General features: G+C 40.7%; 1 protein-coding gene across 2 annotated transcripts; it reads right to left on the bottom strand.

Moving 5' to 3' along the window:
* Positions 1-7,377: 7,377 nt before the first annotated feature.
* On the bottom strand, positions 7,378-11,765 carry bambia (BMP and activin membrane-bound inhibitor (Xenopus laevis) homolog a). 2 transcript variants are annotated; one of them, XM_030775232.1, is made up of 3 exons: positions 11,358-11,765; positions 9,031-9,317; positions 7,378-8,400 (listed from the first exon to the last, which is right to left on the bottom strand). In XM_030775232.1, exons 1-3 carry the CDS (start codon positions 11,431-11,433, stop codon positions 7,957-7,959), a joined length of 807 nt encoding a protein of 268 aa, XP_030631092.1. In that variant the 5' UTR covers positions 11,434-11,765; the 3' UTR covers positions 7,378-7,956. The 2 variants fall into 2 exon arrangements, with proteins under 2 accessions (XP_030631092.1, XP_030631091.1); XM_030775231.1 differs by having other exon boundaries at positions 7,378-8,396; positions 9,036-9,317.
* Between the last annotated feature and the right edge of the window lie 1,072 nt (positions 11,766-12,837).

The following is a 12,837-nucleotide window of genomic DNA, read 5'->3' as shown; positions in this document are numbered from 1 at the left end:
TTTGACTGAGAACCTGACCTGAGAACAGGTATATTTTGGTAATGTTGTTGTCTCATAGATCTGTATGGATTCGACTTTGACATATGGTAATACGAGACAGGGAACATTCCATATGGAATGAGCCAAATTTGGCCCAAAAACGAGATGTTCTGGACAATTCAAACTAGTTGGCAATCCTAATATACGGTGAACACTGTGTCTATCGCCGAGAGTGAAGTCATATATCTTGTCATGCATTTTTTTCCTTCAAACTGTATGCTACATGCTCTGTAATTTAACTACAGTATGCACTATTTGTTATAACTATACCATTTAAGAGCTTAATGGGCCAGGGTCACAGTTAATGCATCACATCCTGCCAAAGCTTGACTTCCTGTTGAGGGTCTAGAATTCCAACAATAACCACACACACACACACACACACACACACTAACTGCTCCTGCCGTAGACAGGTCTGGCAAATGTTCAGAAGACAGCCTAAATGTTTTTTTCCCTCTGAATACCATTACTACTCAGCCAAGTGAAGCAGTGAGAGAGAGAGCGAGAGAGAGAGAGAGAGAGAGAGAGAGAGAGAGAGAGAGAGAGAGAGAGATGCAGTGGGTAAAGCTAAACGTGGTTTAACAGTATTGTTTGTTCAGAGAGAACTCATAAACATGTCACTAAGACCTTGACCCTGGCAGTAAACTGCTCCTCTCCTTTTCCATGCTACCTCTCTACCTCTTACTCAGCTGCTTCATCCCTTCTTCCCCTGCTCTCTTTTTCCCCCTTTACTTCACTTCCTACCTCTCTCTCTCTCTCTCTCTCTCTCCTTCCTCTTCCTTCCATTTCAGTCCTCATACTTCCCCCAACCCCGCTTACTTTTCTTCTCCTCTCTCTTGCTTTGAGGTCCTACTCCCCTTCCCTACTTCTCTGCTTCTATCCTTCTTGCTGTTAGTCACTTATTACCTCCCCTGTGAAAAGACCTTAATTGGTCATAACTCGTTCAGCTACTGAACATGTTAGATTAATTATTGGAAAACCCAGGCTATAATATTTAACAACAAATTACATTGTTTATGGTTGGGGGTGTGCTTCTCTCTAAGGCAGTCAGTAACATCACTTGAACTCTATCATAAGAAAATGACTCCTGGTCTTTTGGCACTTCAGGGCTTGATTTGTTAACAACACATAGCTCCCTGGTATTACAGATGATCAGGGACTGAGACATCTGTATCTATCTGCCAGTATGTCTTTCTTTGCAGCAATATTTCATTTAAAGTAATAATAATAAAATAAACACAAAAATAACATTTGAAAAATACACAAAAATAATTTTAAATACCACTTTTACCTCTTCATCAAGCTAGCTCTGCAGCTCCTCTTGAAAGTTGTCGTTCTGTCTAAACAATGCCTTAAATTTAACATTAGCCAGAAAAACCGCCAGAAAACATATCTGGAGAATAATTACTAAGCGTTTATCCAAGCGCTCTGGGACACTGCCGCTCTTCTGTCGTAATTCACTCGCCCTGAAGCAGCATACTCAACACGTGATAGTCATGTAGTTCTCTAAAATAAACAAGCAGATAAATTCATGCTGCCAGACAGTTTTATGACAACACTAAGTTTGACTGCGAGAATTTTTCTCTACTCCGCATAGTAACATGACATTGTTTTGCAATTAAGCCATTTTTCCCCAAAAGACGTTCCATGACACTATCCAAGAACCATGAAAATCAGCATGAAACCCTTAATTAATTAAACTATCGAGTTGTTGTAAAATGGGTTTTTTTCCGCTCACAGACGAAAAGAGATCATTTATGTTTCGTCCTGTAGTCAAAACAGTCATCGTCTCTTACTGAAGAACAAGCTTGTGTACTCGTACTCGATACACAGTAGTTACTGTATAGGTTAGATCTTGCGTGCAACGTGATGGGAATGTCGCAAAGTTCAAAGAACTATAATAAATTTAAACAGCCCCATTGTAATGTCGCGCCAACCACACCCATTAGGCTACATAATTACAGAAAGGTGGGGCAACAGGTGTGGTCTCTTACATACTTTAGTCATCTCTAACACCACTGAAAGTGATTCGCCTTCCCTGCAATTTTTATATTTAACCAAAGAAAGCCAGGTTACAACTTGTAACGCAGCTTCCTAAAAATGATCCGAACCACTAGATTTGGGTGAATCTAACTGGGAGTACGCCATTACAAAGACAAATTAACTAATGTTATTACACCTCTACTATTCTGCCAGCCAATTAGCAAAACAAAGGGCAAATATTGGTGAAGGGTTCTGAGAGGCAAGGTTTCTGTTGTGCTGTTTTTTTGTGTGTAATTTATTTAGAAATGTACAAGAGGTTCTACTGAAATTTTAAACTAGCTCTTGAAACTAGGAGATATTTCAGCCAAATGAACGTCACATAGGTAGAAATTTTAGTAATGTATATAAGCCATATTACACGTTGCTGCAACAACTGCAGCTCAAAACCTACTCAAACAGGTTGTTAACAGCTTCTCGTTCTATAAAGCTGAAGGAACAACTCTTTGACATGAGTACCTTGGACATTGATATGGTCAAGAGTCATTAAAGATGTTCTGTTCATAATGCTGAGGCTACTGTAAGAGATTGAGGGCACTGATCCCAGATCTGTTGGAGAGAAGACATTATGCATCGTCAGTATCTGGAGGCTCTCCAGGCGTGGTGCAGTCAGAAAGCAGAGCATCAGAGAGACACAGGCTTCTCTCCTTTCAGTGCTGTAATCCAGGGGCTCTGTGCTCACAATACACACTCATTATATCTCCACAGGAGGCCCCGGGCTACGGCTGCCAAGTCAGGGTGTGTGTCTCACTTTAAAAAAAAAAAGAGTGAAGACGAGGACGAAAGGAAAAAAGATAAGAGGTCTTTCAGGCCAGGAGCCAAATCTGTTTCTGTAAAATATAGTATTAGTTCGTAGCACATGCACAACTCTTTAAGTTTTCTTGGGATGGATGGATGGATGGATGGATGGATGATTTTCTTTGTTTTGTAGTAGTATATGAATAGTATATGAGAACAAGTGGTCTATATAGGTTGTAAAGGTTATATTTCCATGCTTTTAAGTCAAGGTTTGTGTTTTGCTGATTTCTTCTAATTATAATATAAACCTCTGTAGTAATTTGAGCGCTTAACTTTTGAAAGGGTTCCTGCCTGACAATATTCACATCAGTGTTTAGGTTTATTAGACTAAAGTATTATAGTTAATGAGACTGTGAATTGGACTTTGTCATGGTTGCTGACATTTTCCTTTCGAGTTAAGACTGATGGTGAGAGAGTACATTTTGTACAGTGCAAACATAGGAGGGTCAATTAAAACCTTAATTAAATAGTTATTACAGTGTTATTAGTTGCATAACTACTTTGCTAAAATCCCAGTAAATGAGTTTGAGAAAGTTCTTAATACTTGGGATGTTATTGCCAAACAATGTACTTTTTGTACTTTCATGAGATTTAAGGGACTACTAATACAAATTCAATTTGCCACAGGCCTATTTCAAATAAAAAAACAAATTGTTTTGTGTGACAGTCCTGAATGTCCACACACACGCACACAATCCAAAAATGTGGCCAGTCAGGATGCTTACAGAGATATCAGGGTTGAATTCTCTTGGATTCCCCATCCCTCTTCATACAGCCTTCAGAAAGTCAGTCTCTCTCTCAATCACAAGTGCAAAAGACTCTTCACACAGATGGGCCATGTATGGTGGCTTAGACAAACCCTGGTCCATTAGGGCAGAGTGGGACAAGGTTTTAACAGATAGAGGTCAGTGGTTCCAGACTCTAGACATTGTTCTGCCATCTTTGGAGGGTTTAAGACGGGGGATCATGTCTTCATAGGAGTCTTTTACAAGCTCTCAGACACGCTCAGTGTGTGGACAAGAGGGTCACAAAGCATTTACTGAGTGGACACACAAAACAAAAGCAGACATCCAATCTTGTGATCCAAACAGTCTGCTAAAAATCTTACAACAGCATACGGAGTCCATTGTTGCTTTTGAGGAATTAGTGCAGCCACCATTCGATACTTGAAAATCGCTCTTTAAGGAGATAATGGATAACTGGACTGAGAAACAGAGCATTTTTATGATGGAAAATATTTGGGTTTGACAATTTATTTTTTATGTGTGTTTTTATGGGGCATTTTTGACTCATTATTGAGATTTCTCTCCTCAAAGATTATCTCTGTGAAAGCTTTTTATTGTAATACCTCTTGGAATGTAGCAGAAAGCTCCATCTTATGAAACAAAACATACAGGCTATTTAGAGAGGGTGACATTAGGTTTTTTAAGAGCTACAGCCAAGTCTTCCAAACATTCCCACCATCATTATTTTTCTTTTTAAGGCAGATTTATACCTAAATGTCAACCCCACTTGAGTGTAAATGTTTAGACAGAGGAGGTAGTTGAGGACATCCTTTCGGCTTATGTTTCGCCGTCATCAAAGCGCGTCTTTTTAACTCGACCAAATATTTACCGGCCATGGCTACTTGTCAGGAGACTGTCACTTCTATATACATGACAACAGCTTAGTTGGAACATTACCCAATCCAACCCATGTAAACACGACTTCCAAAATGATGGACAGTGTTTGTTTGTTAGGGGTATATGAGTTTATTTCATTAGTAAAACTCATAAATAATCTTCTAGGATTTGGATGGAGGATTGGAATAGCTATCTCTGGATCTCTTTTTAATTTTTTAAAAAATGTAAACAAGGCAAATTGTGTCCGAGGAGAGACTGCAGCCACAGAACATATTAAACCACACTTGTTGCAAATCACAGCCGCGAATATGACATTGCCTCCTTTGAATAATAATTTGCATATTTGACAAGATGGACATCACTTTTTTTCTGAAATATCACTTTTTCTTTTTTAAAACTCCCATTCTAATGGTGAAACAGGGGACAACTTTATACATGTCACGACCGAACTCCACTGTGTTCTACACTTACCTTACCCAGTGACAGCCCCAAGGTCATTAGAGAATGTTCTGGAGAGTGATGTGATGTGTGCACATAAGTGATGCACCAGTGAAAGAGTTTGACATATGCAGTAATTTAACAACTACAACCTTTACAGAGATTATCACTGAGGGCAAAAAACTATCAAGAGGGATTAGCCAACACAGTCCCAGCTGTGAGAGAGTGAGGGTGTCGGGGGAGGCTGGGGGGGAGGCATATTAAAAAAGTGTGTTGACCCTGGAGGTGTGCATTATTATCAGGTGCAGGTGTTAAGCTCTCCCGTGTGTGTGTGTGTGTGTGTGTGTGTGTGCATAGATTTTATGTGTTGTTTAACGCAAGTTTAACACATCAGTCACCATGAGCCTTTCCACACACACACACACACACACACACACACGCCTGGTTCAGAGAGCACTACCATTAGGGTAAAAACAAAACACTCTCTACCCTTCCCCTGTTTTAAATCATGCCTGTTAAGCACTTGGCCATGAAGACTGGAAATGTCTCACACCGATAAAAATTATTTATCTCGAGCAAGGTTACGTCTGTGGACCGGAGACTATTCTAAATGTAGTGTGTTGCACTTTTGTGTGTGTGTGTGTGTGTGTGTGTGTGTGTGTGTGTGTGTGTGTGTGAAGCAGGTTTGGGAGGGGTGTGCAGATAGTGGGGAGAGACGGAGACTGCCTCAATAAAATTTGCCTGCCAAATTAGAAAGAGGGGGCAGTTGGAAGTTACTTCAAAACAAATTGAGCTTTTGAAAGGGGCAGACAGTCCCCTTATTAAATTTGCATATCAATACAAACAGCCTTGCTGCCTATCGCTTTGGTTGATAGCACATTGCCATAAGCATATGCACTATGTATTGCTTTTTAACTTTTAAAAATAAGGAAATAGCTGGATAAATACAAGAAGGCATGAATGAATGAATGAATGACTAAAACAGAGAAAAAGCGGCACTCTCAGAAAAAGGCAGCTGAAACAGAACTATGTTAAACTGAGAACACACTGAGAGCATTGGCTGTTCAAACTCTTGACACTTTGTTATCATTAGCACTGCCACTAATAGTCCTGAGGGAACTTAAACTCACTAATCCTAGTGGCTGCTCCACTAATGGTGTCTTCCTGTGGTCTTAACACATGGTAGGGTCAACTTCACATGGAGGGGAGAGGGAGCAGAAAAAGAAAGAGGGAGAGAGAACAACAAAAAAAGGTGCAATTGCCATTTATATAACAATCACTGAATGGTCAAAACATGAAGTATGTATATCAAAAGTTTCTGCTGAACATATCTAGAAGTTACCTAGAAACCCTGACAGAGAGGATGTGAAAATGTTCAATGAGTCAATTTGTATCACAGAGACTGGTATGAGCGTGATGGGATAATGAGAGTGCTCTAGTCCATGACCTGAACTCATCTCCGATTCAGGCAGAATTCACAGTGAACCTTCCATTTGCCCACTCCTGTAAAAACAGTCAGTAGACTGTGCCACCCTGTGACATCTCACATCTTTGCCCTGCGGCATGCCACAGAAATCGCTCATAAAACATCGATCTCAGATCAGGTTTTCCCTCAAATGAATCACGCCCGTCGGGAACATTCTGAGCATATGAATCAGCGTTTACAGACGCTATCCATGAATGGCCCTGTCACGTATCACTTGTCATTATGGACAAACAAAGCAGAGCAAAGTTTAAGAGCATTTCGATAAAAGTAAAGTAATAAAGTGTGCGAAAGAATATGCCTGAATACACGTATCACAAAGACACTCACTGAAGCACTTTGGAAACACACACACGCATACACAAAGAGTAAACGAATCCGAGTTCCTAAGTAAAACAATGAGGAACATTTTTGCGTTCATTACCACACACACACACACACACAAATGACATAATAAAGTACTTTAGATTTCTTGGACACATAATCTTTAAAGGCGCATTCTACCCCAAGGTAAAAACTCACAATTGACATCAACTCACACAGATACACAACTCCCAAACTAACGCGTGCTAGTTACTGTCGTAAGATGAAGACAACGATAATAGCAAACAACACTTCTCATATTTATTCTGAGAAAAAAAGAAAGAAATAGAGGAAGAGGAAAGAAGTTTGGAGGATATTTAGATCAGGTTTAGGACACTGTAGCAGGTTAAGGCCTCAATGTGGATGTCCACGTAAACATGACCCACCTAACTATAAACTCTCATATCGCAGAGTGAATTATTGCTGGTATGCATACAATCCATACCTCTATTTTTCCCACACACACATTTAATGGCCCACTAAAACTCTCAACGGACATTACCAAGGTAACAGCAACCTCAGCATGTACACACAAAAGGTTACGTGAATAACAAGAATTTGAATCATACACACAGACACATGTGAATCTTAAGTCAATGTTGGATTCTTTATTTGTATGATTTTAACTAAAATAAAAAAAGTCAATTCTTGTACCCTGGTGTCAGTGTGAAATTCTGCTAAATCGGCTTATTTAAAAGCCGAAACAACTCACTTTCATCTCCTAACCTTTGTACAAATGTGCAAAATAAGACAGGTTGGGAATCCTTCAGTCTTCAGTGTCAGCTTAGGATCCACGGTAGGGGGGGCATTAAGCAGGGAAGGTATTGCCTCCCCCACTCTACCCACTCAAGTTTAACGTTGACGCCAAAAAAAAACAATGACGTTCTTCTGATTCAAGTAAAGTGCTTCATTCTGAAAAGTAAAACCGCAATTCTGTGCGTCCATTTTGTTTTTGTTTTTTTTTCTTTTCCCCCATTCTCCATTCAGACAGACTCAATAAAATATCAGAGAGGGAAAATACAATAAAATTATCAGTCCAAAATAAAAAAAAACCAAATTGACACAATTCACACACCAGTGAATAACAATCTCAGCTGTCCAATGTCTCATGACTGTCCTCCTAAAAAGCATGTCATAAGAAAACAAAGCACAAAGGCCACACCATGGAAGTAGTCATACGAACTCCAGTTTCCCGTGGCCTGTGTACATTCCCCAGTGCACCAGGGAAAGCAGCCGCTCTCCTCCCCCGGCCCCCCCACCTGTGTTCAGCTCAGCTCCTTGCCTTAGCTTGTCACAGCTCAGGCAGCAGTTTTCATGGCCCGTGACGGGTACCATACACTCCAGGTCCAGTTTGGCCACGTGGTGGCCTTTTTTAATGTGGTGGCCATGGAAACTGTAGTGCAGGCGAGAGAGCATCTGCTGACGCTGAGCCTGCAATCGCTTGTTCTCGCTCCGGAGCATCCGCAGAGCGAGCATGATGAGAAGCACCAAGATGAGCCCGCCCGCGATGGGTACCGCAATCACCGCCGCCCGGAACCATACCTCTTTGGCTGAGGCCAGGTCCTGTACACGCGTGATCAGGTTCTGGTTTGAGCCGTCTGGCTGGTAACGGTCTGAGAGACAGAGAAGAGGAAGAATAAGGATTAAATCTCTGGTACAGATGAAAAATAAAGGTTAGGAGTGAAGCCATGAGAATAAATGGTGATCAGATGCTGAGTCTTTCTCTGTTTCACCAGTGCTACATGAAGAATTCACCAATCAGGTATGAGTGGGTCATATGAAATGAGCAATGCAGAGAGTTATGGTTTGCTCTGCAAGGCACAGTCTTATACAGTGGGGAAATTAATTGGTACATGAGCAATAAAATTTTGTGAGCGGCATCAAAGCTAAGGTAAAATCTCTATGCATGCATGCACACACAAACACACGCACAATGTTGGAACTGGTTAAATGAGATGCTGGAGATGTGGAAGCTATAATGATCTGTGACTGAAAACACCAAAATATGCTGCTTCATTACCCATAACACCCACAGCTATACATTCAGAGCAATGGTTGTCAAATTATCACACAAATAACCAGACCATCACAACTTCAGTTGAATGAAACATTTCGTGAAAACTCCAAACTACTACTTAAAACTTAGTTATTTTAAAAACTCCTTCAAACTTCTAGTTAAATTATTTCACTCATAATTGGTCCACATAAATCTCACAGGGATACAATTATAAACTCCTCTCTCTCAGTCTTACCTGTGGAGTCACCTCGAGTGTGCGCGAGGTCATGCAGTCCTCTGTAATTGCACATGTCGTCATGACAGCACTCTATCGTTGACGAGACTCCGTTTAAAACGTCCAGCCTCTTCGTAACGCACACGTCCACAGAACTGACTATTGGGTCTAGGCAGCCATGTGTAAGCGGAGAGTTTGTATTAAGTGGGTCTAAGACCTTCGTGAAACATGCGTTCAGTTCTGATTTGCACATGTATCCTGTGGCAACGCAGTGCGGCGCATCACAATAGCACCTGATCTCTCCTGCAAAGAACAAGAGAAACATTAATTAGCCGTGAAACGTACGGTGGTATTTACAAAACACTGTGAGCTACAAACAGTGGATCAGTTGGAACCAGGAAATCTTAAAGTATCACACATGACGGAACCTTGACAGTAGTTATAGCTACGGTATGCAACACTTCTCATGCGAAGACCTGCCATTTACTCTGTGGGAAACGTCCGAGTTGGCACAACCTTAACATCGTTTAATAACACTGGCAGAGTGGGTCTATGTTTATGAAAGTGACTCACACCAAAGGTCTAAGTGGGTTCAACGGAGTGTCTGTCAGATTAATTTCAACAGAAGCGTAATCATCCGTTTCACTGCAAAATTCACGAAATAAAAACGAGTCAAAGAAGAAAAGTTTACAGCAAGCACCGCTTCAAAGTATCTCAAACTTAAATTCTGCCCCCTTCGAAAATATAGGACATATAAAAATCACTTCAGCGAATCATGATGAACTGGAGGTTCAAAAAATACTGCCAATGGACCGTTGCAGTTGTCATACCCTACCAAACATGCCATGCTGAGATTTTATAAATCAAAACTATTTATGAGTCAAATAAGACAGTTACCAAGTTTCAGTCGGAGTTTTCCGTGAAAAGAAGCCCTTTAGTCCATATTATAAAACAGGAACCGTGTAGCTTATAATTAGAGGTTTGTTTGCCAAAGTCAATTTCTTTCAACCCAAATGGAAACTTGTAAAAGGCGGGTGAGAGCTAAGCGCAGGACTCTCCTTTTTTCGGCTTGCACGCAAACTCACTCGTTGTCAAAACGGGCAAGGAGGTGGGGGCAACATTTACATTTTTAATCTAAAAAAGACATTTTGTCCAGTCCTCACTGTTTACAAAAGTGATGATGTAGCCTAAAATTACATATGATACAAGACGTAATTAAACCGGCATAAACAGTCTCCAAGTTTACAATCGATGTGATTTTAAGACGTCGGATTTGTTTCAATTTTCAGGACAGTTTTAACGTCGTAAAAAGACGTCCGCAACTAAGCCACTGTCCGACTTCAAACAAAAAAATCGCTCTTACCTTTCCATGGATTTAACTAATTGACAGGGAATGTGGACGTGGAACTAAACACCAAAACACACATAACCTAACCTTAGACATAAACACAAATAAACACGGACCTTTGTGTGTTATTGTAAGCAGCTTGTGTACACTTTCAGGGGGTCGGGTTACATGTCATCTTATTAGCGAGGACCACTGACAAGGAAACAGCAAGGCGCGAGCCACGAGTTACATCCAAACACGCGCATTAAAACACTGGCATGAACAAACGGAGATACAGCCTACGACACGCAAACTTCGCTTCCGATCGGGTAACTTCTGAAATGGGAACGCGTACTAGAACCATTCTCTACTGACTTTGCCCCGTTATAGGCTACACACGGAATTAATTTGGGCCATGTTAACGGCGCTCATTCACAAAGACAATTTTCGCCTATTTGCAAATGAGTTCAGAACAGAGTCTTAAATGCGTCTTCATAATCTATTCCTTTTTACACACTGCACAAGTTGACCGTAGACGGCTGCATATATCATTAGGTCTGAGACTTCGCTGAAGGAAGAGGTTAAAGCATTGTTTTCATACTTTAGAGAGATTACACATTGTTTGAAAAAAAAAAAACTGCTCGTGGGAAAAGGAAAAAACCCCAAAGCGGTACCTAGCTTCTTTCAAGAAAACCGAAAAATCGTCAGCTAATTCCAGCAAAATTCACAATAGTAACAACTCTGTTGGTTAGGAACCATTCTCACATGCACCAGACACGTTGACTAAATAATTTAATAGGCTATTTGAGCCCATGTCGTGAACGATGCCAGCTTGCCACAAAATGAACAATATTAACAATTTGACACATTTCAAGAGGTGGTTTGTGAAGCCGCAAAATCTGGGGCCATGCAAGTATTTGTTTTACGCTAACCCTGTTATAGTCGTTGTTGACTTTAAGTTTAATCGATTCCTCTACGGGTGACAAATCCTTAAAAGAAATGACCATGATGGTTACCTTTAGTGAGAAGCACAGCCATTGCACAAAGTTCCAGCTGAAACCAGAGAGAAATAAAACTTGAATGGCGATCCATTTACGACGAATGTCCAAATATTTTTATCCAGTATCAAGGTCCAAGAATCTGTTGATCTTGAAGACTATGTTGCATCTGTGCTACAGTAACTGATGCATTCTCGCTCATTTAGGAGCACAATTTTATCCCCAAAAGCTCCGAATACGAAACGCCCTTGTTTCCTTGCAAAGACATCGAAGAAAATGCCGTATTGTGTCTATGATTCTGGAGAGAGCTGAATTCTCAAAACTAGCAGACAGACACTCTTAATGTGTCGCTTTGAATTGTATCTGATAACAATAACTTCACATATTTCTAAATTAAGGTAAAAGATAATACATAATCCAACAAGAATGAAACGTACACACAGCCTCACTCATCCACACCGTAAGCTCAACACTTGGTTCATCGACCTAATGTCGGCGAAGTATATGAGCACGGTTTTGCAACCTGGTATAACTCCGCCTTCTACGCAATTCATTGGATCGTGCTGTCATTATATTTACATAAACAGTGCGATTGACATTGGTATTGGTTCACACAACGGTCACACAATTTATCATTCCGCCTACTGATGTTTAGAAAGATAGTCAAGTCATTACACAGCCTGCAACGCCGGGGAAAATAGTCAGCAACATGTCAAATGTTGATAGGGTAACTATTGGCTTCGCAGAATATCACAGCCCTGTGATCGTTTCGTTAGTTTCGACATTCATCGTCAGATCCACACGTGAGATTTAGTGTTATTTTGTATAATACTAAGACAGAAGAAAAGCAGTGTTTGGTCATTCGCCAAATACTCATGAAAAAATGCGTCAGTTTGAAGTTGTAAGAAGCCTCTTCCTCTGGCTACTATACCCAGGAGAGGTCAACAGTCTCTGCTGTGAGAGAATGGCTGTAGGCGGGTCGGACAGGCGGTTTGAGAAATTAGCAATCCAAAGAGGCACATGGCGCCAGTAAGACGACGCAGACAGACAGTGACACTCAATTTACCCCCCCTCCACCCCCGACGGTCCCATGCAAAACATACACAGCACCCCGATCAATATCTTAACAGCCTTGCCCGACCCGTCCGTTCATGTGTAATAGGAGGCTACTGAACTACTGTTTCAAGGCAGGAAAAAAAATGACTGACATTTATGGAGTCAAGACTTGCGTGTGTGGGCCTTATACATGTAGGTAGACTACAGTATATATATATATATATGTGTGTGTGTGTGTGATGTACTCAGTGAATGAATAAATGATTGAATTAAACTATCATTCTGAGAACTTCCATGGCATTGGATGACTAGCATCAGTAACTCCGTACTAGGAAATAATTGATGTTGTGGGTTCGTCTCCTTTTTTAATCCAAAAAGTCACGTAGATATAGGCTATAATGTTAGATAAACTAAACTTGTGGCCCGGTAGCTTTATCAAAGG

The sequence above is a fragment of the Chanos chanos genome, chromosome 5, assembly GCF_902362185.1.
Source record: "Chanos chanos chromosome 5, fChaCha1.1, whole genome shotgun sequence".
NCBI classification, from domain to species: Eukaryota; Metazoa; Chordata; class Actinopteri; order Gonorynchiformes; family Chanidae; genus Chanos; species Chanos chanos.
Note: the sequence above shows the minus strand (reverse complement) of the source record. Positions and strands in the feature narration are given on the sequence as shown.

What these genes read in the sequence shown, in the direction of transcription:
- bambia (XM_030775232.1), bottom strand. Translation starts at nt 11,433, where the DNA reads ATGGATCGCCATTCAAGTTTTATTTCTCTCTGGTTTCAGCTGGAACTT. An exon ending in GGCTGTGCTTCTCACTAAAG is followed by an intron (nt 9,318 to 11,357) that starts GTAACCATCATG and finishes TGTTCTTTGCAG; the next exon opens with GAGAGATCAGGTGCTATTGT. An exon ending in GAGGTGACTCCACAGGTAAG is followed by an intron (nt 8,401 to 9,030) that starts ACTGAGAGAGAG and finishes CTTCTCTGTCTC; the next exon opens with TCAGACCGTTACCAGCCAGA.